Source organism: Pseudonaja textilis, chromosome 12, assembly GCF_049901715.1.
Source record: "Pseudonaja textilis isolate UNSWEBS1 chromosome 12, rPseTex1.2, whole genome shotgun sequence".
In the NCBI taxonomy this organism is placed as follows: Eukaryota; Metazoa; Chordata; class Lepidosauria; order Squamata; family Elapidae; genus Pseudonaja; species Pseudonaja textilis.
The window spans coordinates 19,917,134-19,942,007 of record NC_142001.1 but is presented as its reverse complement, the minus strand read 5'-3'; the positions used below and the strand labels follow the sequence as shown (position 1 = coordinate 19,942,007).

At 47.2% G+C, this 24,874-nt stretch overlaps 1 protein-coding gene across 2 annotated transcripts in view; it reads right to left on the bottom strand.

The window, feature by feature from the left end:
- ARHGEF6 (Rac/Cdc42 guanine nucleotide exchange factor 6) overlaps positions 1-24,874 on the bottom strand; it is a 38,806-nt gene that overhangs the window by 1,621 nt on the left and 12,311 nt on the right. For both annotated transcript variants that reach the window (XM_087940799.1, XM_087940800.1), the window contains 17 exons: positions 21,757-21,884; positions 20,587-20,788; positions 18,836-18,906; positions 16,777-16,871; positions 16,081-16,176; positions 14,725-14,847; positions 14,490-14,625; positions 13,305-13,364; positions 12,291-12,437; positions 11,410-11,496; positions 11,037-11,112; positions 9,574-9,713; positions 8,612-8,737; positions 5,089-5,109; positions 3,276-3,369; positions 2,847-2,936; positions 308-407 (listed from right to left, as the gene is read on the bottom strand). In XM_087940799.1, the coding sequence (XP_087796925.1) occupies positions 308-407; positions 2,847-2,936; positions 3,276-3,369; positions 5,089-5,109; positions 8,612-8,737; positions 9,574-9,713; positions 11,037-11,112; positions 11,410-11,496; positions 12,291-12,437; positions 13,305-13,364; positions 14,490-14,625; positions 14,725-14,847; positions 16,081-16,176; positions 16,777-16,871; positions 18,836-18,906; positions 20,587-20,788; positions 21,757-21,884 (1,792 nt within the window). The remainder of the gene's footprint in view (positions 1-307; positions 408-2,846; positions 2,937-3,275; positions 3,370-5,088; positions 5,110-8,611; positions 8,738-9,573; positions 9,714-11,036; positions 11,113-11,409; positions 11,497-12,290; positions 12,438-13,304; positions 13,365-14,489; positions 14,626-14,724; positions 14,848-16,080; positions 16,177-16,776; positions 16,872-18,835; positions 18,907-20,586; positions 20,789-21,756; positions 21,885-24,874) is intronic.

The window sequence follows — 24,874 nt, the reverse complement described above, 5'->3', positions numbered from 1 at the left end:
CAACTGGGCAGAGAACCGGTGGTTGGGATGTTTGAATCCCACCCCTCCTACGAGGATGACACCATCTTGCCTACATGGGCTCCCGTGGTGTCTCTTGACAAGACGTTGAGATGGGTCACCTCGGCCATAGAAGACTTCTTCCTAAGAATCAAAACGTTGGGGTTCGTGGTTGGGTCATCAGCAGAAGACTCAACACAAGGGAAGGAAGCCCTCAAAGAAATCTCAGGGAGGAATGGAGATGGGAGAAGTTCCCCCGTGAGGTTTTGCTGCAGCTTTTTCCATAGGTTCGGCTCGTGGTCTCACTCACTTCTCCTCAGCCACAGTCTGCCCGTTACTCCGCACTTCCTCGATGATTAGTTTCTCCTCTTCCGGAAGTAGAACCTGGGGGACTGAATCTTTGCGGGACCCTGAGGACAAGAGAGGACAATTCAGGGAAGGGTTTCATTTGGGGCGCCGAGAGGTTGGGGTGCAATTTTGCCTCCATGAGGTTGAGGCCACTTTGGTTGAGTGGTGAAGGCACCAGACTGGGAGATGGTGAGTTCTAGTCTAGTTGTAGTATGAAAGGTGGCCGGGTGACTCTGGGCCAATCAACAGAAGATGGGGAGTTCTAGTCCCACATTTGGCACAAAAGATGGTTGGGTGACTTGGGTGACCTCCAGGAGATGGTGAGTTCTAGTCCCACTTTAGGCACAGAAGACTGTTGAATATCTTTGGGGCCAATAACCAGGAGACTGTGAGTTCTAGTCCTGCAATAGCATGAAAGCCGACTGGGTGACTTTGGGAGTTCTAGTCCCACCTCAGGCATCATAGAGGGCTGACTGACCTTGGGCCAATCTCCAGGAGACGGTGAGTTCTAATCCTGACTTAGCATGAGAACCAACTAGGTGACTTCGGGAGTTCTAGAACTCCATAAGTCTCACCTTAAGGCCTCATAGAGGGCTGACTGACCTTGGGCCAATTACCAGGAGACGGTGAATTCTAGCCCCACCTTAAAGCCCCAAAGCCAGTTGGGTGACTTTGAGCCAATCACCAGGAGACGGTGAATTCTAGTCCTGCCTTAGGACAGCTGAATGACTTTGGCTTAGCTCTTCTCCCTCAGCCCAAATCCACTTCACGGGACTGTTCTTGTGGGGGAAACAGGTGGAGGAAAGGACGTAGGATACGTTCCCAGCCTTGAGTTATTGTAAAAATAATAAAAACCGGGATAGAGCTAAGTTAAAAATTAAAATTAAATGTCACAGATAATCTACAACTCCAGAATACTCAATCCAGTTTTGGTCACCACGTTATAAAAAAGAGGTTGAAATGTTAGAAAGAGGGCAGAGAAGAGCAACCAGGATGATGAGGGGACTGGAGGCTAAAACATACGATGAACGGTTGCAGGAACTGGGCCTGGCTAGTCTAGGGAAGAGAAGGACCAGGGGAGACAGGAGAGCAGCCTTCCAATATTTGAGGGCAGGGGGTTGGACTAGATGACCTCCAAGATCCCTTCCAACTCTGTTAATCTGACTTTAATCTGATTCTAAGGGACAAAAGGATCAGGGGAGACAGGATAGCAGTCTTCCAATATTTGAGGGGCTGCCACAGAGAGGAGGAGGAAGGGGTCAAGTTGTTTTCCAAGGCACCCGAAGGCCAGACAAGGAATAACGGATGGAAACTGACCTAGGAGAGATTCAACCTAGAAATAAGGAGAAATTTTCTGACCGTGAGAACAATCAACCAATGTTGCCTTCAAAAGTTGTAGGAGCTTCATCCCTGGAGGCTTTCAAGAAGAGACTGGTCAGAAATGGTGGAGGTCTCCTGCTTGGGTGGGCGGGTTGATGACCTACAAGGCCCCTTCCAACTCTGTTAATCTGTTAAACTCCCCCAGGCTGAAGCTAAGCCCGAATCAACGCAGGAGAGCAGCCACCTCCCGTCCCCAAGTCACACTGATTTATTGCTAGTGCCAGCTCAGTGCCACCGACACGAGACGTGTTTCCATTCATGGCTTCAGAAGAAGCGAGAAAAAAAGAAAAGAAAAGAAAGATACATAGATTATATATATAGAAAACCACCAGGTAGCTTCGTTTCTTTTCTGAAATGCGCAGCAGATTGAACGATAAAATCCCCAGAAGCGACAAGTGTCTTGGGAGATTAGCATCTCGGGAGGCTGGGAGGGCCAGAAGAAACCAAAGTCAACAGCATCTCGTTGCAACTTCTCGTTGCGTTTCCTTCGCCTTCATCTCGCTATCTCCCAAGTCAGCTTTATTTCAAAGGTTCGACTCCTCCGCGTTGGGCTAGATGCATCTATTCCTTTTTGAAGGCAAAAAAAACCCCAGCTGGTCCTCGACTTATGGCTGCCGTCGGAGCCCAAGGTGGAGGTTGCCAAGGGAAACATTTGCTCAGCACATTTTGGCCCGTTTTTAACGGCTCTCGTTTCGCCCCATTTGCTAAGCGAATCTCTCGCGGTCATGAAAGGAGCGACAGGCATCGCTCAAGGGATCCGTCTTCCCCGTTAGACTTGTGTCATAAGTACGAGTCGGTTGCCAAGCGTCTGAATTTTGGTCAGGCGACTGCAGGGATTTTGCAAGGGTCATAAGTGTGAAACAGGGGTCATCAGTCCCTTTTTTTCAAGGGCGGTACAAACAGTCCCTAAATGAACTGTGGTAAATCGAGGACTACCAGAATTAGAAATGATCCCATGGGAGGTGGGTTTATATTCAACCTACAAAAAACCTCTTTTTTTCCCCCCGGGATGTTAATTTTTTTTTGGGGGGGGGGGGAATTAATTAACGTTTGATCCAAGACACAGCGAGGAAAAAACAAACAAACCCATGAGAAACCTGGTTGGGCTTCCAACGGCTTACCTGAAGCGACGTTCTGCTGTAGACTCGCCCCTGCGCAGTACGCCTCAATCACCTTCAGGATCTGAGCGTCTTCCTCTAAGGCAACTGTACCTGAAAAGCAAAGGCATGTCAGAGGTGGCACGCAGAGTCCTCCCGCTCGTCAGCCGGTCCTTTGGGTCTCTGCCATGAATGCGCGGGATGGGGAGGTCACTCATGCATGTGTGGGTGCAGGGTGCATGCACAGGTGCGCGCACAAGTTGCATTTTGGGGATGCCTCTGCCTTTCCTGGGAGACAATTTTGCCTCTCCTCCTTCAGTAAAGATGTGCAACTTCATAAAACAGTAGGGAAAGAGAATGTCGTTTTTAACCAATGAATAAAGATCAGCGTGTTCTACCTCACAGCAGACTCCAGAAAATCTATCCTAGACAGCAATTACGCAGCCAACGTACTTTTTCTAATAACAAACTCCTCATCCGATGCCTTCCTCTCGGTTTTTCTTTTGGGCAGGAACTTTTTCATCGTCTTTGGGCTCTTACTGGCATCCTGTCAAGATAGAACAATTGATTGGGATTATATCCTGGGTGGAAAAAAATCATCTCCACTCATGAGGCATCTAAGTTTCCGTTGATTAACCAAGGACTGAACTCAAATAGTTGTGAGTTTGCAGAGTAAATACCCGAGGGTCGAGCGATTGTATTGATAGGTGGCCTGTTTGAGCACATGACACAAAGACAACGATTGGGCTAATCTGGTAGCCATAAATTGTGTTGGCCCACGACTCTCAATGTCCTTCTTCTTCTGAGCCATTGGCCCAGCTACCAACAATAGCGATGTTGCACCTTTTTCATGTGAGGCAATGGACAATTGACCGTCCCATAAATGCCATGCCTTGAAGTCCAGCATGGAAGTTCTAGCAAGGAAATATCTGTGAAAGGATTTAGAGCCGTTGAGGAGAGATTTAGATGAGAGCGTTCTGATCCAGATCCCCAAACACGACAAACCCTCTAATTTAAATCAATGATTCCTTCATTAGGAACGCTAGAACCTGGCATAAAGTTTCTCTCTCAGTGCAGGCTAACAAGTCTGTATGGCAGGGACATGAATAGTTATCTGCCACATCTATTCATCTTGCCTTTTATCCCTTATAGCTCGGGTGGGGCTTCGCTAGCAGCGGAGGCTCTTCCATCCCAAGGACCAGCCCATAGATTTCCACTGCTCTCCTCTCCTCTGCTTTCTGCACATCCAAACGTCAGGCACTGGACCCAGCTGTTCTTCCTCTTCCTCATCAGCCACCTCCAGATCCAGGGGCTTTGGATTCCCCATCTAAGGGCTGACGGATGGCTCTCTCTCTCTCTCTCTCTCTCCCTCTCCCTCTCTCTCTCTCTCCGAGTTCATTCCCTCTTCCCTCTCGGAGTTCTCAGGTTGTCTTCATGTTGACCCTGACTTCCACTCCTCCTCCTCCTCCTCCTCCTCCTCCTCCTCCTCCTCCTCCTCCTCCTCCTCCTCCTCCTCCTCCTCCTCCTCCTCCTCAATTCGGCTGCTGTAAGGGCCGGTGGCTGAAGGCCACAACAGAGATCTTACTGTACGCATTCCAGAGATAGAAAGACAATTGAGAAAGAAAATCCAAGTAACTGAGCCTTGATGTTGTTTTAGTATAAAACAGGACAAAGAGAGAAACTGGGACAGACTTCAAAGATCAGATCAAGAAAGAGACGTTGTAAGAATTCTAGGAAACCCTCTGTATCCATTCATTCAACCCTCTGTATCTATGAATACAGGTGAAATTTCAGAAATCTTGAAAGCCTGTCCCAGTTTTTATCTGTCCAATTTTAGGGTTTAAAAAAATATGTATCGAGGGGGCTGGTTTTGAGTTTCTCAAACTTCCTTCCACTTCTAGACTTGGTAATCTCTTCTCCAACGGCCTGCTCCTACCTCCTGCAAACCCTCCCTAAACACCTTTATAGAATGCCTACACCCCACCCCCATAAACCATGGTGAATTGTTCCAGCTCCAGTGCTATCGTTGCACAAATAAATAAACCCTGAGTCAGAGGCTGCCTTAAAGCACATCTCTGTTTCACTGCTGAGGAAATGTGCAGGCAACCAGATTGCACAAACAAACAGCCGTGAGATGAGCTTTGGGAAAATATGACCTCAAACCCTGCACAGAAACTTGTCACTGGGGGAAAAACCCCGCTGGTGCATTAAAACCCTTGGTACGCTGCAAGAGAACAGGTCGTGGAGAGGTTTTTCGCCGCCTTACCTTTAAGATGTAGGACATCCGCTGGGAAGGAGCATGAAAGAAAGAAAAGACAAGCATGAAAAGTTGAGCATGGCCATCAAAGCTACCGCCACAAAGAATGCACTTTCAAACTTATAGATGTTCCCAAACAAAATAAATCACGGGCTACTTAGGGTTTAGTCTCCTCTAGCTCTTGAACCCAAAAACGAATCTTGTAACTCTATACCGGTAGTCCTCAACTTACAACCACAATTGAGCCCCAAATTTCTGTGGTTAAGTGAGTTTTGCCCTGTTTTATGGCCGTTCTTGCTACAGGGGTTAAGCAAATCACTGCAGTTGTTCAATTAGTAACCCAGTTGTTTAAGTGGATCTGGTTTCCTCCATCGACTTTGCTGGTTGCAAAAGAGGGATTGCACGGCCCTGGGATACGGCAATGGTCATAAATCGGAACCAGTTGCCGAGCATCTGAATTTTTGACCGCGTGACCATGGGGATGTGATAACAGTCACATCACTTTTTTTCAGTGTCGTTGTACCTTAGCTTGGAACGGTCACTAAGCGAACTATTGTAAGTTGAAGAGTGCCGGTATTGTTCTGTGCGAGGCAGTGGGTTGGGGCAGGGATGGGATTCTACCGATTCGGACCGGTTCAGGCGAACCCCTTGCGCCCAAGATCAGCTGGCAGAGAACTGGTTTGTTTAGAGCACAGCTGATTCACACAGCAGAGTGGTCTGGCGTGCCTCAGCGGTTTTATTCACTGGGTGTCCTGCCCCGTTGGAGTCTGAATCAGAGGAGGAAGACGAACAGTTGACAGGGAGCGGGAGTGTGGCTCCGTTGGCTGTGGAGGAAACTGGGGAAGGGCAAAGTCCATCTGGGCAGAGCAGGGGAGAGGTAGAATGAGGGAGAAGGAGTTCGGAGGAAGACCCAGGCCCACCCCCTCTTCATCCTAGGGCACACAGGGAAGAACGGAGAAGGGAGCAACATGGGTTGCGTGGCTTACGGGGGAGGAAAGGGCCCTGATTCCCTTCATTAGCTGCAGCTGGGAAGACCGTTTCAAAGAGATGTATGCTGAGTGCAGCAGCTACTGGGAACAAACGTGAGTTTATCTTATATTGACTTTGCTTATCTGCGTTGCTGGCGTCTTCCCAACCGTGTTGAATTACTGCCATTCCTTCATATCTGGAATTCCTTCTTTTGCCCCGCCAGACTAATTACCTCATTTTGCATTGATTGGACTTAGAGTTTTTGTTGACCACGTTTTGGACTTGATTCTCTGCAGCCCAAGGCTGTTCCTGGGAGAGTTTTTCTCCAGCCCAGAAGGTAACCAGGACATGGGGGACAAAGTTGGAGCTAATAAAGGGACTCCTATTGATTATCTGACTGTGTGGCCTTTGTGCCACACCTCTTTGGGTCATCACATTGGGACTGCCGTAGAAGGTAAGTATTAGAGCTTTTCTAAATGTGGAGCGCGTGCGTGGAGTGTGTGTTTGGTGCACTTGCGCATTATCACCAAACCGGTTGTTATACCGATGGAATCTCACCCCTAGGATGGGGGTCTCCTATTTGAAGAACCCCTTCTTCCTGTTTCCTCATCGTAACAGGAGAAGAGGAAAGGTAAGATAACTAATTCAAGTTTTGTCATCTTGATGATCAGAATCTGCCTCTTACCCACGTGGGTCTTTGTGGGGAGCAGTGAGTCTGGGATCCCTTCCCCCCAAAATGTCAGATTTGTAAACTGTACTTCAGGATCTTTCTGGGAAGGTCTCATTTCTTATAACCATCCTGCCTAACCTAACATTGAAGCGACTTTCAGAGATGGAGTTCCAACGTTCTTCGCGTTGACTTCCTTCAGAGACGACCTTCTTGAGAAGGTCATCTTCAGAAATCCACGGAGGACCAGAACTAAAATAGTTTGAGTTGAGTACGAGAAATGCTAGTAGGGTGGTGGAATCAAGGTATTTCCCCCTCCTATGATAAGCATCAGGTGAAAAGAAGAGGCCCAAAACTGTGATACCAGAGAAGTAAATCTCATCTTGATTTGATTTGTGCAGAAAAATGAGTCACAAAAGCAAAACATAAAAATAAAATGGGTGGTTTTGTTTAAAATTACGGAGTTCGGGGTGTGTGCGATACAAGTTTCCTCACTGATGCAAGTAACTGCTCACCCCCGTTTCCTGTGGGCCTAACATTTGCATAGTGTTATGTTTTGACAAGGCAGGGATTGATGACAATTCAATGGAAGAAGAGAAGAATGGGCTGGCTCCGTAATAAATCTAACTTCCCGGAGCACAAATTTTAAAAGCAATTTTACTGATAGGGGTCCCAGTTTCTGTGGGATTTAAGGGGAAAAAAAACAGGTCAAAAGATGGTGATGAAAGATTGGAAACTGGAGGTTCAAATGAGCAAAATTGCAGCGTTGAGGGACTGAAAAAGGAAGCTTGGATGGAGTTGGGAATTAGCAGCGTGCTTGAAAAATCTTTCTCCCCTACAACTCTAGGACAGAAACGAATCTTTATTTAACTTCTGACTTCTTTTTCCCCCAGAAAATAAAACACGAGGAAATAAATTCTCCAAACTCAGCAGAATTAATTCTGTTAATTCCTAATTCGATGCAGAATTAATTCTTAAGCCTTTCAATTAAACAGGACAATTCATTTGCCAAACAATCTGCCGGATTTATTTCTAAATGAGTACGTGTTTGGTTGGAAGGAGAGAAAGATCTCAATGATGGAATGAACTAGGTTTCTTCGGGCAGGGAACACCAAAGCTTGCAAGCTAAGTGGAGGCTAAAACATAGGAGGAACAGTTGCAGGAGCTGGAAATGTCTAGTCTGATGAAAAGAAGGACCAGCGGGGACATGATAGCAGAGTCTTCCAATATCTCAGGGGCTGCCCCAAAGAAGAGGCAGTCAAGCTATTCTCCAAAGCAAATGAGGGCAGGACAAAAAGCGATGGCTGGAAACTGAACAAGGAGAGAAGCAACCTAGAACTAAGGAGAAATTCCCTGAGAGTGAGAACAATTAACCAGTGGAACAACTTGCCTCCAGAAGCTGTGGATGCTCCAACACTGGAAGTTTTGAAGAAGAGATTGGACAATCATTTGTCTGAGGTGGTGTAGGGTTTCCTGCCTAAGCAGGGGGTTGGAGTAGATGACCTCCAAAGTCCCTTCCAACTCTGTTATTCTTCTATTCTATTCTATTCTATTCTATTCTATTCCATTCCATTCCATTCTACTCCACTCCATATATTCTACTCTACTCTACTCTACTCTACTCTACTCTACTCTACTCTACTCTACTCTACTCTACTCTACTCCACTCCACTCCACTCCACTCCACTCCACTCCACTCCACTCCACTCCATTCCATTTTATTCTAAGTCCAACTTCCTAAATTCCACCCAACTGGGTGGGAATTTGTGGCTCTCCATGACTACGTTTTCCTGCTGCTCAACCTAGAATGTGTCGTCACAGAATTAAGGACCATGACCTCAAATTGCCATGAGGAAACCCAAGAAAGACACTCATGCAAAGGTCACACAACATTACCTCTTTATAGCTGAGGGCCACCGATGGCTTGAGAGGAGGTGCTGGGCGAAGGCAACTCAAGGTCCAAGGTTTGAGGATCTGGGGTGGTTCCAGTGGGCCACGGCACTGTCCAGTAGAGCTAAAAGTCTGTTTTTTTTTTAAAAAAGAACAGTTTACTGAGTCCTTGCTTTCAACCTACCTGATCACCTCAAAGCTCCCCAACATGGACCTCGTCCCTTAGAACAGGTGAGGAACATTCAGCTTGTGGTTTTCAGGTAGCCGTTAGAAACCCACTGGTGGCCTCCCATCACCTTTGGATCAAACCACAGCAAAAGGACACAAAACATTCTAATTTTTTTCCCCTCTCAAGTGATGGTTTGGAATGGGAGGAGGAGGAGGAGGACCTGGGAGTGATCCAGCTGGAAAAGGAGTGAATTGTGTGGCCCTAACCCTAGACAGATGGTTGGGTCCAGAGGTGGGATTCAGCTGGTTCTGATCAGTTCTGGACAACCGGTAGAGGAAACTTTGAGTAGTTCGAAGAACCAGCCAATCCCACCTCTGACTGGCCCCGCCCCCATCTATTCTCTGCCTCCCATTGAGTCCCAGCTGATCGGCTGGGTCTTCTTTGGTTGCCCTGCACAGGAGAACGGAGCTGGAAAGCAGGTTAGTGGGGTGGGGAATGGGGATTTTACAGCATCCTTCCCCTGAAGTGGGGAGGGAATGGGGATTTTGCAGTAATCTTCCCTTGCCACGCCCGCCAAGACATGCCACACCTACAGAACCGGTAGTAAAAAAATTTGAACCCCACGACTGGTTGGGCCCCCTTGAAAGAAAGGGGAAAAAAAGGGGGAAACGGGACATTTTTTTTCTTCTTCTATGGTGCCCTAAGATTAGGGTCAAGGTAAATTTGGACATGACCTGCAGGAAAGAAGTTTCCCCATTTCCTTGGAATCTCAGCTTGACTTAGTTGGGGAGCTACTCACCGAATGGGAGCCCCAAGACTGGGTCTTCGAGAGGGTACCGCTGAAAGTGGTTCCTCTGGTCAGCCGTTGGAGGTGGTCAAGCCATTCGTGCAAATCTTGGCTGCTATTGCAGTGAACCGTGAGCCGGTCTCCCATGCTCCCTGCGAGACGGAGAACAAACCCAAACCATCATTCGATCGAAGGCTGGCTCGGACCGTGGGGCACCAAGAAGGGCAAAATGGAACTAACGCAGATACCGGTGGGCTTCCTGGAAGGAGGTCAGGCCTGGGCTACTGGGGGTTCGCAGGGGTTCAGGAGATTCTGTGCAGTTTGGAGAACCCACAAATCCTATTCGTGGCTGGCCCTGCCCACCCCACCCAGGGGTGGGATTCTAGCAGTTCACACCTATTCGCTAGAACCGGTTGTTAACATTCTAAGCAGTTCGGAGAACCGGTTGTTGGAAGAAATTACTGGGCTAATCCTGTAAGGAAGGCAGGAAGGAAACATTCTGGTGTTGCTTACAGAAACTGCCTCTCCGTTAACCCCTATTACATTCTTGGCAGGACTAGACTTCCTGTCTCAAGAACTTCTCTGGAGCTTTTTTCCGCTCCTTTGCTAGTACTTTGCTTGTGTGGAGTCACCAAAGTTACAATGGCACTGAAAAAAGTGACTTATGACCATTTTTCACACTTATGACTGTTGCAGCATCCCCACAGTCAAGAAAGGCCAGGGGAGGAGAAGTGTGCCTCGATGTGAGTGATGTTGAGTTGGCCCTGCCCAGCCAATAACATGACCACCAAACCATGTCCACCCAGTCACATGACCACCAAGCCACGCCCACCACCTAAGCCACGCCCACAGAACCGGTTGTTAAAAATTTGAATCTCACTCCTGACCCCACCTCTCCCCAGAGTCCCCTCGTGGCCCGTTTTGGAAGCAGGTAAGCGCGGGGTGCCCGTGGAAGCTCAAAGAGGGTGAAAAACGGGCCTCCTGCAAGTTTGGGAAGGCCGGAAATGGGCCCGTTTCTGGTTTCCAAAGAGCCTCCGGAGCCTGGGAAGTCCGTTGCTAAAATTTTTGAAGCCTGCCCCTGAATGAGATTACACATCACCGATCTTCGAACGTTCCAGACGGTTTAGATTTTATTTCGTATGGGATTTGTTTTACCAATGGATAGAAAACAGAATAAACTAAAAGGGATTAGACGTACATATAAAGAGGAATTAATACAATAGATATATTAGATTACACTTATATTATATATATGGGAATGCTATGATTGTTACATTGTTAAGATGAATAAGAAGAATATTATTAATAATGGATAAGTAATTTGAAATATGTACCTAATCGATACGTTATTGAAATCGAATTGATTTTTTTAATATAAAATAAATAAATATGTATAAAAAAAGTTAATCTAAGAAGACTATCGCCAGCGTCCAACGACAGGTATGATACAACAAGAAGAATCTAAGAGCACTGACCTGAGATTTCAAAAGTATGGTCATTTCCTTCCAGATCTGATTTGGTCACCAGCATTCCTATTAAAGAGAGTCTCCCCTGTTTCCCCAGAAGGAAGGGGAAAAAAATATGATATGAAAATTATTCAGAGCAATCTTGATCAATCCGAAAATGACGGACCGACCAGCCTATTAAAAATCAAATCAAATCATGATTTGTAGCTTCAACCTGCCCCATACCCCAGACTAGAAATTGCAATGGAAAAAGTCTCCTTTTCTTGATTTCAGATGGGGATATTTTCATGGTTGGGGGGAGAATCATCTCTGCTTCTCCCCCCCAAAAAACCCCAAAACCCACCACCTTAATTCTTGCCGTTTCTACGTGCAACCCGCTCACCTTGTACATGAATCCACTCATACAAGGACTGGCTGAGAGCACCAGCAGAACGTTTGGAAACAGCATGAGGTATCGTTCTTCTTTCTCCTGGGATAAAGGAAGAGAGAGGCACCACGGATGAACAATTGTGGAAAGCCGCATTTCTGCAATCCGCCCCCCCATCGCTCGATGTGTGGTGGTTCGCTGGCAGCCTGGGCAGATGGTAGTGGAATGAGACAGTGGGGAAGAACGGGGACCAGCCAGGGAGCCTGGAGAGGATTCAGATGGGGGTCCTGGGTCTGATGCAGAGATGGGGCCAGGACCATCTGGGAGTGGGGTGCTGCCTCTGGAGCCTCTGGAGTGTGGCAGCAGCAAGGCAGAGGAACAAGGGGAGCCTGGTCCTAGTGCGCGTGTGCACAGAGCTGCTAGAAGGCGAGAGCAGCTAAGACAAAAGGGGCCACTTGGGATAAAGGACAGGCAAAGGTGAAGAAACCTTTGCAGGAAGCAAAGTCGTTTGTTCGGTTCAGATTAATTCTTGAACCTCTTTGTACTTCAGTTAGTTTTTTTTTTTCTAGTTCATTTGATACCTCTGTTATTGGCAGCTCTTCACAGGAAAGAAAGGTGGGTGCTTATTTTGAGGGACTGTTTTACTGGCTGGAAATGAAAATAATTTGCAGTGTTGCAATAAAATAAGACTTGTTTTTAAAATAAGCGTGTGCGTAATTAGGGTCTAGGAAGCCTTGATCAGAACATGATGCTCGTTACATCACAATGTGTGTGATAACCATGACTGGAAACCTCTTCAGATAGAGCTTCTGTAGGCCCCACATTGGTTGAACCAAGAAGAGACAATGGAATACCGAGAAGAAGAAAAAAACCATCGTGGTTCACCCTGTTCTCACCTCATTCCCTCCATATTGGACCATGGCTTGGGACATATAAAGGACGCTGCCCATGGATCGGATGTCTTCTCCTTCCCAACCTTGGATGGTTTCTGAAAGGATCTGCAGTTCCAGTTGCTTCCTCTTTCTCATCTCTTGGCACTGGGTCTGGGTTACAAGGAGGATCATAGATAAGACCAAGTTGTTTGCGTACTGGAGAAAGGACTGCTGTGTTGGGGCATATAAGGCGATGAATCATCATCTTCTTTTAATGACCCCTTCCTGTTGCCAATGTGGAGTTTCATTCAACAGATCTATTCTCATTGTGCCCAGAGAGAGAAATATCTGCCTCTACATGCATAAATCTGCATATGGTACTTACAACCCATTGCTCCCCACATGTATGACCACCACAAAAATCCCCAAGGTCCACCTGATCAAAATTTGGATGCTTGGCAAATAGTGTAGGTATTTGTGACAGTCCAGGGGTCAAATCATTGTCCTTTGCAACCTTCCGACAATGCTTCCAACAGGCAAAGTCAATGGAAGATGCTGGATTTGTGGAATAGCATAGTTGTTGTTAACAACTATGGCAAAATGGTAATTCAGTTGGGCTGGACTCACTTAACAAGCGCCTTGCTTATCAACGAAAATGCTGGTTCCAACGGTGGTCAAGGACTACCTGGAGATGCATTCGAATCTTATTTCAGATCTCTGCTATAATTTCCATTTCAGATCATCCGATCCCGGATGCTCTCAAGTCAAGAGCTACAGCTTCCTCAATTCTTAATCCTGCTTTCACAAATGTTTTTTCCCTCCCTCCTTCCTTGGCCTCTCCCATCCAAAAATGTTGCCCCTTTTCTGAGGAGAAAAAAATTGCGGATCTTTGTACCTTTGGCCTTACAAGGAAAACAACAGGAAATAAAATAAAACCACTTTCTCCAAATCAAAAAATAAAAATAAATCACACTTGGAACCTTGCTTTGGACAACAGCGCCCCCTTGAGGGCTATTCAACAGCTGCTCAGAAACCTACCACAAGAGACCGGAAGGATCCTATAGCTTTCAAAATGTCTTCATGATCAGGATGTGCCTCCTATGGGAGGAAAAGTGGACAAATCAGACGAAGAGAAACTGTTTTCCCCCTTCCCAAAATACTAGAACCAGAGGGGAGGGTGGTTAGAAAGATGTGAGGTACAGAGATAAAAAAATGGCTCATCAGTTTTAGGAAACGGTGAGAAGGAAGAACGTCCTTCAGATGCAGAACAAGATGTTCTCCAAGAACTCTGCCTATTGTGATCAAGGATGGTTCCCCTGTTTGTATAGGTAGCATGAAATGAAGGAAATACATTTTTCTCTCTTTTATTAAAGTGGGGAAACATCTGGATTAGAAGCTTGGTTCTTGCTCCCTTTGGACCACCACAAGAGTTGGGCAAACCATCGATTTGCCAGGGGTCCAAGAGGGGTCTAGAGAAAGAGGCTTCTTCCAAGAGCTCGCCTATTAGGATGTCAACCCAGGAGGACCCCAGAGAATCATGGGGAAAAGCCAGGGGTGGGATCCAAGAGGGTTAACTACCAGTTCGGTCATTTACGAGGTTTGGTGATTGACGATGTGCTTCCCTGCATGCTGCCGGCACGTACCTGTAAATCGTCATCAGCCTGCTGCATGCAGAGAAGCAGCCTTTCAAAAAGCCCCTTTTTCCTGATTTTTAAACTGCAGCTGTGCCTCGCAAGGCAGCTGAAGTTGAAAAAAAAAATCAAGAAATAAAGGTCAGGTAAGAGCCCCGGTGGGCAAAAACATCAGCAGACATAGAACCGGTTCTATGTCTGCTGCTCTTCAGAGCTACCGGTTCTACAGAGGTGGACAGAACTGGTAGAATCCCACCCCTGGGAAAAGCCAAACACAACCCTGACAAGAGGAGTCTGTCACCGAACAATGATGGAACCAACTGATAGGGATGACTGGTCTTTCATCAAAGCTCACCTCCATGAGAAGAAGAGTCCGTCATTGAACAATGATAGAACCAACTGATATGGATGACTGGTCTTTCATCAAAGCTCACCTCCATGAGAAGAAGAGTCCATCATTGAACAATGATAGAACCAACCGATATGGATGACTGGTCTTTCATCAAAGCTCATCTCCATGAGAAGAAGAGTCCGTCATTGAACAATGATGGAACCAACCGATAGGGATTACTGGTCTTTCATCAAAGCTCACCTCCATGTGCCTCTCAAGTTCCTGCAGAAGGGCAATGTACTTGTCCAGCCGTGTGAACGGTTTGCTGAGACTCGTGGTCAAGGTCAGTATCCCAATATCCATCCCTTGGTTCTCCATGAACTTCTCCAGTTCATCGCTGGAAGAGAAGCATCCATGATGATAGAGAAGCAGACCAGCCCACTGGGCACGCCTGATCTTTCCCCAGGGCAAGGGTTTGGTGCATCCTTATTTTTACCTGTGGTGGGTCAAGACGTTGACCGCAGATGGGTGGTTAGTGCAGTAAGTGAGGTACAGAGACGCAAATTGGGGCATCAGGCTTAGGAAGCAGCCTCCCACTCTTTGCTGGTGTTCGGGAAGTCTGCAAGAGACACACGCCGGTCAAAGATGGAAGAAATTGAAGCTGTTGGTTGGCATTTCCAATGGTTATCTTCATCTGAGCCAAGAGGAGCAGAGACCGAGGGAAAATAACTTTCCTGCCAACGTTTATTTATAGAGGTGTATAGTCTGTCCCAATTTGTATTTGACTTACGAGAGTTCCTTTACTGACTGTTTGAAGTTACCACGGCACTGGAAAAAAAGGGACTTACAACCGTTGCTACATCTCCGTGGTCACATGATCAAAATTCAAACAGTTGACTACCGACTCATAGTTATGATGGTTGCAATGTCCCAGAAGCAGGGGTGGGATTGAATTTTTTTATTACTGGTTCTTGTGGACGTGGCTTGGTGGGCCCGGCATGGCTTGGTGGGTGTGGCAGGGGAAGGTTATTGCAAAATCCCCATTCCCTCCTCACCCCGCTAACCTGCTTTCCAGCTCCAATCTCCTGTGCAGGGCAACCAAAGAAGACCCAGCCAATCAGCTGGGACTCAATGGGAGGAAGAGAAGAGATGGGGTTGGCGGGGCCAGTCAGAGGTGGGATTTGCCGGTTCTCTGAACTACTCAAAATTTCTGCTACCGGTTCTCTAGACCCAGTCAGAGCCAGTTGAATACCACCTCTGATTCCCTCCCCACTCCAGGGAAGGATACTGCAAAATCCCCATTCCCTCCCCACCCCGCTAACCTGCTTTCCAGCTCTGTTCTCCTGTGCAGGGCAACCAAAGAAGACCCAGCCAATCAGCTGGGACTCAGTGGGAGGAAGAGAATAGATGGGGGCGGGGCCAGTCAGAGATGGCATTTGCCGGTTCTCCGAACTACTCAAAATTTCCGCTACTGGTTCTCCAGAACTGGTCAGAACCGGCTGAATACCACCTCTGCCCAGAAGGTCACCTTCAGTGACCTTCAGCAAATGCAGTGATTCGCTTAACAGCTGGCAAAGAAGGCCATAAAATAGGGCAAAACACCCTTAAGAGTTTTAGCAACAGAAATTTTAGCCTCGGTTGTGGTCGTAAATTGGGGACTATCTGGACAGCTTACAAAATGCAACAACACCAAAACAACACAGAACGTTTTATCCAAAGCAGAGTCTGGAGAACATCCATGAAATAACTTAAAGGTCTCAGGCTGCTATCTGGAGCCTCCTTCTGCCGTACCCTCCAAGGAGAAGATCTTAAATAAGAAAACTTTCCATGGAGAAACGCATTCACGACTTACCTAGCACATTCTTCCAGCGTCTGGTTGAGCGTCTGTTGAAAGTTGCAGATCTCCTCCACATTTCCAAGTAGAGAGGCAATGTCCGTAGGGCTCAGCCTAGAAATAAACATATCATAGAAAGATGGGGAAAGGAATCTTGGCTTAAGAAACCTTGTGGAAGGTTGAATGTCTACAGAGATTCTCAGTCATCCAGGTCATGGTTGTCCCAAAGGTGCTTTTTCAAGAGGCAACTGGACTTTCTGGTTATACTTTGAAGACCTTTCGCTTCTCATCCAGGAAGCTTCTTCAGCTCTGAGAGAAGGTGAAGAAGCTTCTGAGGGAAGCTGAGGAAGCTTCTTGGATAAGAAGTGAAATGTCTTCAAAGAAAAACCAGAAAGTCCAGTTGCATCTTGAAAAAGCGCCTTTGGGTCACGTTGAAGGTTGAATATGGTCTTCAACCCATTGTAACGACCACTCTTATGTTCTCATCCCAAACAATCTATTCCTTAGTTGTCCCAACTACTATTATGCCCTTGAGTGTGTCTCTTTCCTTAGAGAAGCAAAGCAAAAGACCAACCCCATCAATTAAAAAAGCATTCAAAACTGCCAGTATCCAAAGACTGGACTGTAGAGTTAGAAGTCATCCATGATGATTTGAGAAGTTGCATCTGTCCTCCTTCCCCATCAGTGGAGATCATCTCAAACAATCTTACTTACTTGTCATAAGACTGGAGAGACTTCAAGTACGTTCCTAGAAGGGACTGTAGCTCCTTGGCATACTCTCGCTCCGTTTCCAAAATATTTTGAAGTACCTGAAGCAGGTGAAGATAAGCAGGAGATATAAAGGATGTTGGGAGCGATCCAAATACATCTTGCCTATGAATGATGGCATCCGTAAACACACTGTAGTTTATCAACATGGCTAGGCTTGCAAGTATGAAATTCCTCTCGTCACGTGTCTACAGACATAGTGCCAAAAATAAAGCCTCCCTCGAGTCAGCTCAGCTGCTGGTGACTTCATATAAATATCCGTACAGTTTCTTGGCAACAGTTAGAAGTAGTTGATCATCTCATGCTTTCAAGATATGGTTTTCAACAACTCTCAGTTTTGCTGTCTTGCCTCTCCTATTCAAGCATGGACCATACCCAACTTTGGTTGGGCTTAGCTCTTTGAACAAAAAGTTGAGTTGAGATCAACTTTTGCTGTTTATGTTGTTTTCTGGGCAACCATATTGTTGCTTTCCAGGATATTTATGGACAGGAGAAATATTAAAATGTTGGTGGTTGGAAAATACTGATAAAGAGTGACTCCCCAGGCCTCATGTTTGATAGCCCTGAGGGCTTTCTGTGTTCCAGGTTTAATCACTGGAATCGGTCAGAGAAATACGGATTTCCCCATAACCCTGTCCTTCAAGAATGTTATCTACCCCAGAAGAATGCCATTGCAATTCTCTTTTCCTTTGGAAGAAAATTTGAAAGCTACTTATCTCTTCTACCAAAGCAAATAAGACCTAGCCAAAAACGCACAAAAAAGGCAGGAAAATTATTTGGCCTATCATGATTAAAAATGGCAGAAGAGTTGACTTTTCTTCTGCCCACCCCCGGACAAAAAAGATCAAAAAAATCTAGAATGTTAAGATCGCAAGAGGGAACTTTTCTTGAGAATATTTTGTTTTCCTCCTTGCTAATAATAAGTCCTTTCCTAACAACACCCTGCAGGAAGGCATTCAACCTCTGACATCACTGCTGGCGCAAACATCCACATGCCAGGGATCTAACTTCAAAGAAGGAAGTCCTGGGGATAAAACAGGAATCTCTTCTCCATTTTCTATCGAAAGTGGACTATCTACCCTCCCAATGGGATTCAACCAGTGGTAGTATTCAGCTGGTTCACACCGGTTCACAAGAACCGGTAGCAAGGATTTGGTGTGATTTGGTAGTAAGTTCTAGCTGGTCACGCCCCCAACCTGGTCACCCGGTCGCCATTGACTCGCTTGTCCCGCCCACCTGCTGCTCGCTCACCCTGCCCGCCTGACGCTCGCCTCTTAAGGTATTTATTTATTTTTTCCCCCTTCCGACAATCAGCTGTTCATACGATCAGCTGGGCTGGGATTCCCCCTAGCTTGTCTTACTGCTTTGCCCAGAAGAATTCCCTGAGACCCAGGAAGGCAAAACATGGAGGGAGGGGCACAGCTCTCCCTCTCTATTTTTTTGTCTTCCTGAGCCCCAGGGGAGCCACCTGGGAGGAAAAGCTCCCCCCAGAAGCTCCCCTGAGGCCCAGAACGCCCCCCTCAAAAGTCAAGCTCACCCGGTCACATGGCAACACCCACCAAGCCATGCCCACCTAGCCACACCCACAGAACCAGTAGTAAAAAGTTTTGAGCCCCACCACTGGAATCAACACTAGAAGAGACACTTCTTGGAAAGGCCAATGCGTGTCCATGTTCTGGCTCTCAACTGCAACATGGCTTCAATAAACTAAAAAGCTTTTTTGTTTAGTTTATTGAAGTCATGTTGCGGGAGACTCGGCTATGATGGTGAAAAAAGGTAGCTTCTTCCTTAGCTTAGAAAACTGAAATGGAGAAGAGATGCCCAGTATCCAGACAATTAGCATAACCATATCTTATAGTTCCATTGCTCAACATGTGTTTAACTTAAGCGTGGCTTGATTTTTTATGACCTTGTGTGATGTTGCAGTTTTTCTTTAATAGGATAGATTTACGGGCATCTTTCCGGAGAATAAAATTCGGGAATAGTAGAGACTCCACAGGCTTACCACAGCATAGTAATTCTTGGTAAGTTGAGGACCTTCACCCGCTTTCAAAGCCTTAGGAGAGAGCAGTTTATCTGGAGGAGAAACAGGAGGAAGGGTTATAGAGAAGTGATGTTTCCGGAAGAGGAAGTAGAGGGCACAACACAAGCCAACATCCCACAGGTGTGAAACAGTAGAGGTGGAGCCTCCAAACAGGTATGAAGAACGTCCACTTGCCTGGATCAACCTTCCTTAACCTGGGGTGCTGAACCACAACTAATTTTCTCACTCCAAATGAGCATGAAGTATGGATCTGGAAGTGGTGGGAAGCATCAACTACTCTAGAGGCAGGTAGGCACAAGTGATAATCTTGGCATTGGTGCCTCAACTGGAACTGAGCTTAGATATTCTACTTATTTGACCAAGCAGTGCTCTTCCTTCCTGCCTGCCTGCCTGCCTCTTCCTTCCTTCCTTCCTTCCTTCCTTCCTTCCTTCCTTCCTTCCTTCCTTCCTTCCTTCCTTTCCTGCCTGCCTCTTCCTTCCTACCTGCCTCTTCCTTTCTGCCTGCCTGCCTGCCTCTTCCTTCCTTTCTTCCTTCCTTCCTTCCTTCCTTCCTTCCTTCCTTCCTTCCTTCCTTCCTTCCTCCCTTCCTTCCTTCTTTCCTTCCTTCCTTCCTTCCTTCCTTCCTTCCTTCCTTCCTTCCTTCCTTCCTTCCTTCCTTCCTTCCTTCCCTTGATCATCTCTTTTCACTGCTGTTGTTGTTTCCTCCATTACTGCTACAAATCCTGGCTTCGCTGGAGAAACCCTGAGCGTTTCAGTTTGGAACCCCACTTTTCCAGGGTTCCCTGGCCCTGGGGAAATATCAGCCTTGGCTTTGAAACCTATTATGAGCAAAGCATGTTATGCCAGGGCATAGTGAAGACACCCCGCCCAGTCACTGGCTTCCCTGAAATGGCCGTGCTAGCCCTTGAAGAGTTGCGAAAGGTCTCCACCGATTTCTAGCAAGCTCTGGAGACATGACTCCCACAGGTGAGGAGGAGGACCAAGAACTCTTCATGTCCCAACCCCAGGAGACGTGACCGTGGAACCAATGAGCCCCTTCCTGGAGACAGAGCTCAGTTTCAGAGAAAGAGGAGGAGGAGGAAGAGAAGGAGAAGACAGGAAGGAGAAAGAAAAAATGAAAGAAAAGGAGAAGATAGGAAAGAGAAAGAAAAGGAAAAAGAAGAGGAGGAGAAAGAAGAGGAGGAGGAGAAGGAAGAGGAGAAGATAGGAAAGAGACAGAAAGGGGGAAAGACATAAGACATAAGAATTAATTTGTCATTACACTCGCAAGCGGGTGCAACGAAATGAGGTGCTCTTCCACAAGTAAAACTGGAAAAGAAAAGAAAAGAAAACTGGAAAGAAGAGGATGAGGAGAAGGAAAATAAGAAGATAGGAAGGAGAGAAAGAAAAAGAGAAAGAAAAGGAGGAAGAGGAGGAGGAGGAGAAACGAAAGGAGAAGGAGTAAGGGGAGGAGGCTAAAGTGGAGGAGGAGAAGGTTTTTCTTCACAAACGCAGAAAGAATCAAGAGAGCATAAAGCTACCTATGGAAACCACACTACGTTATGCGCATAAGCAACCCCACATGGGCTGCTCTGCACTTCAACGGACCTCATCCATCTCTCCGGGCATGCAAACCAAAAATATGCTAGCAGACGCCATCACGACCCCCACACACACCGCCAGGCATGTCAGCCTCCACAAGGGCAGGACCGATCCCAGCAGGTGTCTCTTACCGGTGGATTTAATTTCCCGGACGTAGTTGCTGGGGAACCAGCCGGTCTTCCCATTCAGAGTCCCTTCCCACCAGCCCCCTTCCTCCGTGCGGGTGACGTAAATGATGTCCCCCTTGTTGATGGTCAGCTCATCTTCGTTGGTCTGCTTGAACTGGAAACGGGCCTTGACCACAAGTTGGTGGCTTCCGTTCTCGGTCATCTCCTAAGGACAGAGCAAACGAGATCAGGAGGAGGGTTGGTTCCGGAAGAGAAAGACGAAAGGAGGATGCTGGGAAGAAGCGAGAAAGGGAATCAAACTTCATGAATTCGTGTTTAGTAAAAGAAGGACCAGGGGTGACATATGATAACAGTCTTCCGGTATCTTAGGGGCTGCCCCAAAGAAGAGGGAGTCAAGCTATTCCACAAAGCAAGAAGCAACGGATGGAAACTCATCAAGGAGAGAAGCAACTTAGAACTAAGGAGAAATTTCCTGACAGTGAGAAGAATTAATCAGTGGAACTCCTTGCCTCCAGAAGTTGTGGATGCTCCAACACTGAAAGTTTTTAAGAAGGGACTGGACACCATTTGTCTGAAGTGGTGTAGTGTTTCCTGCCTAAGAAGGGGGTTGGAGTAGATGACCTCCAAGGTCCCTTCCAACTCTGTCTGAATAGCAAGTATGAAATAGGAAGAAGCAGAAGAGAGATGCTTTGGTTGGCTAACCGAGGTCAGGAAGGGCTGAAGCTATGAAGCTGACAGATTCTTCTTCAAAAAAAAATGAGAGACGGGTTTGAACGCGGAAATTCCTGCTTCACCGTTCAACTGTACAACTATTCTGCTGCACCAGGTTAACACCAGGCCTTGGACTCCCCGCCTACTATTTCCTGTGCTGATCCAACACATTTTTAGGATGGCGTATTATTCTTGACTTTAAGAAGGGATAGGCCAGGAGAAGAGGGATAAATAAACAACTAGGGAATAAAACAAAGCCAACTCAAACCTAGACGATCATGAATTTCAATGAAAACAACACTGCATTAATTAAATCCAACCCCTAAGCTCTCTTTTTTTTCGTATGTCCTCACCATCTGAGGTGGGCAGAATGGACTTGAGAAGGCCACACAGCCAAGGGTGGTGAAGGAAGGTTACAAATGGGTTGTCCCTGCTCTGGGTAGGAAGCGCGCTGAAACGTACCCCAACTCTTGACTGTCTCTGCAACACTCTCGATGGCCGAGTGGAGGCTGCTTGGGTCAGGGGCTGGCAGTCACCGGGGGCCGGAGAAAGCGGCTGAGAACATGGCTTCCTGGTAGCACTTCCTGGATCTGTTAAAAAGGAGAAGAGGTCAAAAACGGAAGGAAATAACCCTTGCTGAGCTGAGGCTAGAAAAAGAGCTACAAGGGGTCAAATGGAAGCCTACATCTTTTTGCACCCCAACTAAAAGCTCCTTGAGGAATGGTTCTCAACTTTAACCATTTTAAGAAGGGTGGACGTCCAACTCCCAGAATTCCCCAGGCAGTAGATCACAGTTTCTTGTTAAACGAGGCTAGATTCAGTGCTGGGATTCAAAGAAATTTATTATTGGTTCTGTGGGTGTGGTTTGGTGGGCGTGGCATGGCATGGCGTGGCATAGCGGGTGTGGTGTGGCTTGGTGGGCGTGGCAGGGGAAGGATACTGCAAATTCCCCATTCCCTCCCCACCCCACTAACCTGCTTTGCAGCTCTGCTCTCCTGTGCAGGGCAACCAAAGAAGACCCAGCCGATCAGCTGGGACTCGAGAGGCGGAGAACAGACAGGGACGGAGCCAATCAGAGGTGGCATTTGCTGGTTCTCCGAACTACTCAAAATTTCCACTACTGGTTTTCCAGAACTGGCCAGAACTGTCATGCCCCCAGTGGAGACTGAGGTAGAGGAAGAATAGCCGACAAGGAGTTGAAGTGTGGCTCCAGATGTTTTGGAGGAGGCTGGGGAAGGGCACAGACTGGCTGGGCAGTCAGAGGAGGACCCAGGCCCATCCTTTCTCCATCCTAGGGCATGCAGGGAGGAAAAGATAAGGGAGAGACATGGTCTACTGGGGAGAAGAGGACCTTGATCATCTTCATGGGCTTCAGCTGTGACAACTGGATAAGAGGACGGACATGTGTACGGGCAAGTGCTGGAAACAAAGCATGGAAATATTTCAAGTTTATTGTTCCTCTCTGGGTTTGGCGTCCTTCCCAGTGTGTGTTCTGATATCTGTGGACGTCTTCAAGCCCTTATCTTGCCTGGCTTGTGTTGTTTTTTACTCTTTATAATTTAAACGGCATTTCCTCCTTCTTGTAACTGCTTGTGTGGGAGTTTTTTTTGTCTCCAGTCAAGGATGTTTGGAGCTTGGAAGCAAAGTGAAGGAATAGAAGGGGCTTCACCTGTTTTTTTGTGACTGTGTACATTTTGTATCCCACCCTGCGTCATCACAAGAACCTGCTGAATACAACCTCTGGCTAGATTCCTGGGCCACAATCTCCCACCAGGGTCTACCTAAAGGGGGGATGATATTCAGAACCGGGTATCACGGCCCTATCAGATCCTGGTTCGGAGGAGGAGGATGAGTTGGAACTAGGACCATCCAATGGGGCTGGCATGTCTCCCTCGGCATGTTTAGACAGTCCCAGGCTGAGGATGATACTGTCCCAGGACCTTCGGACAATTGGGGGGGGAGATGGTGGACCGGACAGAGAGCTGCCTGCCCTCACCGACACAGGAGAGGATTGGCTGCAGACCTGCAGGGGTGTTGAGGGGGCAGCAGATCTGAGAGGAATAGCTGCCTCCCCACTGACCCGAGGACACGGAGAGTAGACTAGAGGCGAGGAGGTCTGCAAGGCTGCTTGGGAGAAGGCCGCCCCACCTCTCCTCACAAGGAACATGTGGCGTGGGTTGACTTAAGCAGAAGCTGGGGAAATTGTCCTGGTTGGGAACAATTGTGTCAGAGTATATTCACGAACTGGAACGGAGCTGAGGAACAAGGCCAGCCCATGAGAGCTGAATTGGGGGCTGAAACTTAAAAGAGAGAATCTGGACGTGGCTTATCTCTGTTCTGTGCTCAGCTCTAAAGTGAAAGAGAAACTAACTTGCCTAAAAACTGAAAGGGATATCTGCTTTGAGCTGCTTTGAGCTGCTGCTGCTTCGGTTTTTGCTCGTGTTAATACTGAAAGGATCTACAAATAGTATTATGAACTTTACTCGTGTTACTACGTTCATCAAGAAGTTAATGATCCCGCTCAATCAAGCATCTCTGTGTTTTCTGGATTTGAATCTCTGCCGCAAACTCTAACAAATTGTTTGCTTTGGCACACACTCCCTCAGCTTTGGAAAAACTCAGCCTTGGCTCCTGTTTCTGCCTTATGGACCTTGAATCTGGACCTTGTCCCGTGAGCTCGGACCTTCTCTTGGAACTTCCTCTCTGCCTTTGTGGATTTGCTTTGGTTTTGTGGCTTACTGGCTTTGGTTTGTGGGGCTGGGGGTGTGCAGCCCTTCAGGGGAGCGTGCGGTGGAGCCTCTGCCGGCCTCTGCCAGCCTCTGCCTTGAGATGACCTGGGTCACAACATTGGGACTTTTAAAAAAAGCCTTTCCCTACTCAGCCTTCGGAAGAAAAAAGTGTGTTGCTAAGGAGAACAGCTTTCAGCATCATATGGCAGGCCGTTTCAGGAGGAGGGAAGTGTGGGTGGTTTATAAGTGTGGCATCCATGCGTCGTCCTCTCCGTCAACCAGCTGGTGCCACAGATTGCGTGAGTTGGAGAGGTATCTAGTCCAGCCCTGTTCCGGGCAGGAATTCAGCAGCATTTCTTAATTTTAACCATTTTAAGATGGGTGGGCCATCCAACTATCCATCCTATCTGTGTCTCCCTCCCTCCCTCCCTTCTACCCATCCTTATTATATGTCTGTCCATCGATCCATCAATTCATTCATCCATGTTATCTGTCTATCTGCCTATATGACTATTTATCTACCTGCTGTACCTACCTACACACCCTCCCATCCATCCACCCATCCATCCATCCATGCTGTGTCTCCCTCCCTCCCTTCCACCCATCCATGTTACATATCTGTCCATCCATCTAGCCATCAATTCATTCATCGATGTTATCTGTCTGTCTATCTACCTATAAGACTGTCTGTCTATTTACCTATCTACTTACGTACCTACCTACCCATCTATCCATCCAGTGAACCATCCATCCATAAAATATTATATGTCTGTCTGTCTCCCTTCCACCCATCCATGGTATATGTCTGTCCATCCATCTAGCCATCCATCCATCATCCATCCATCCATCCA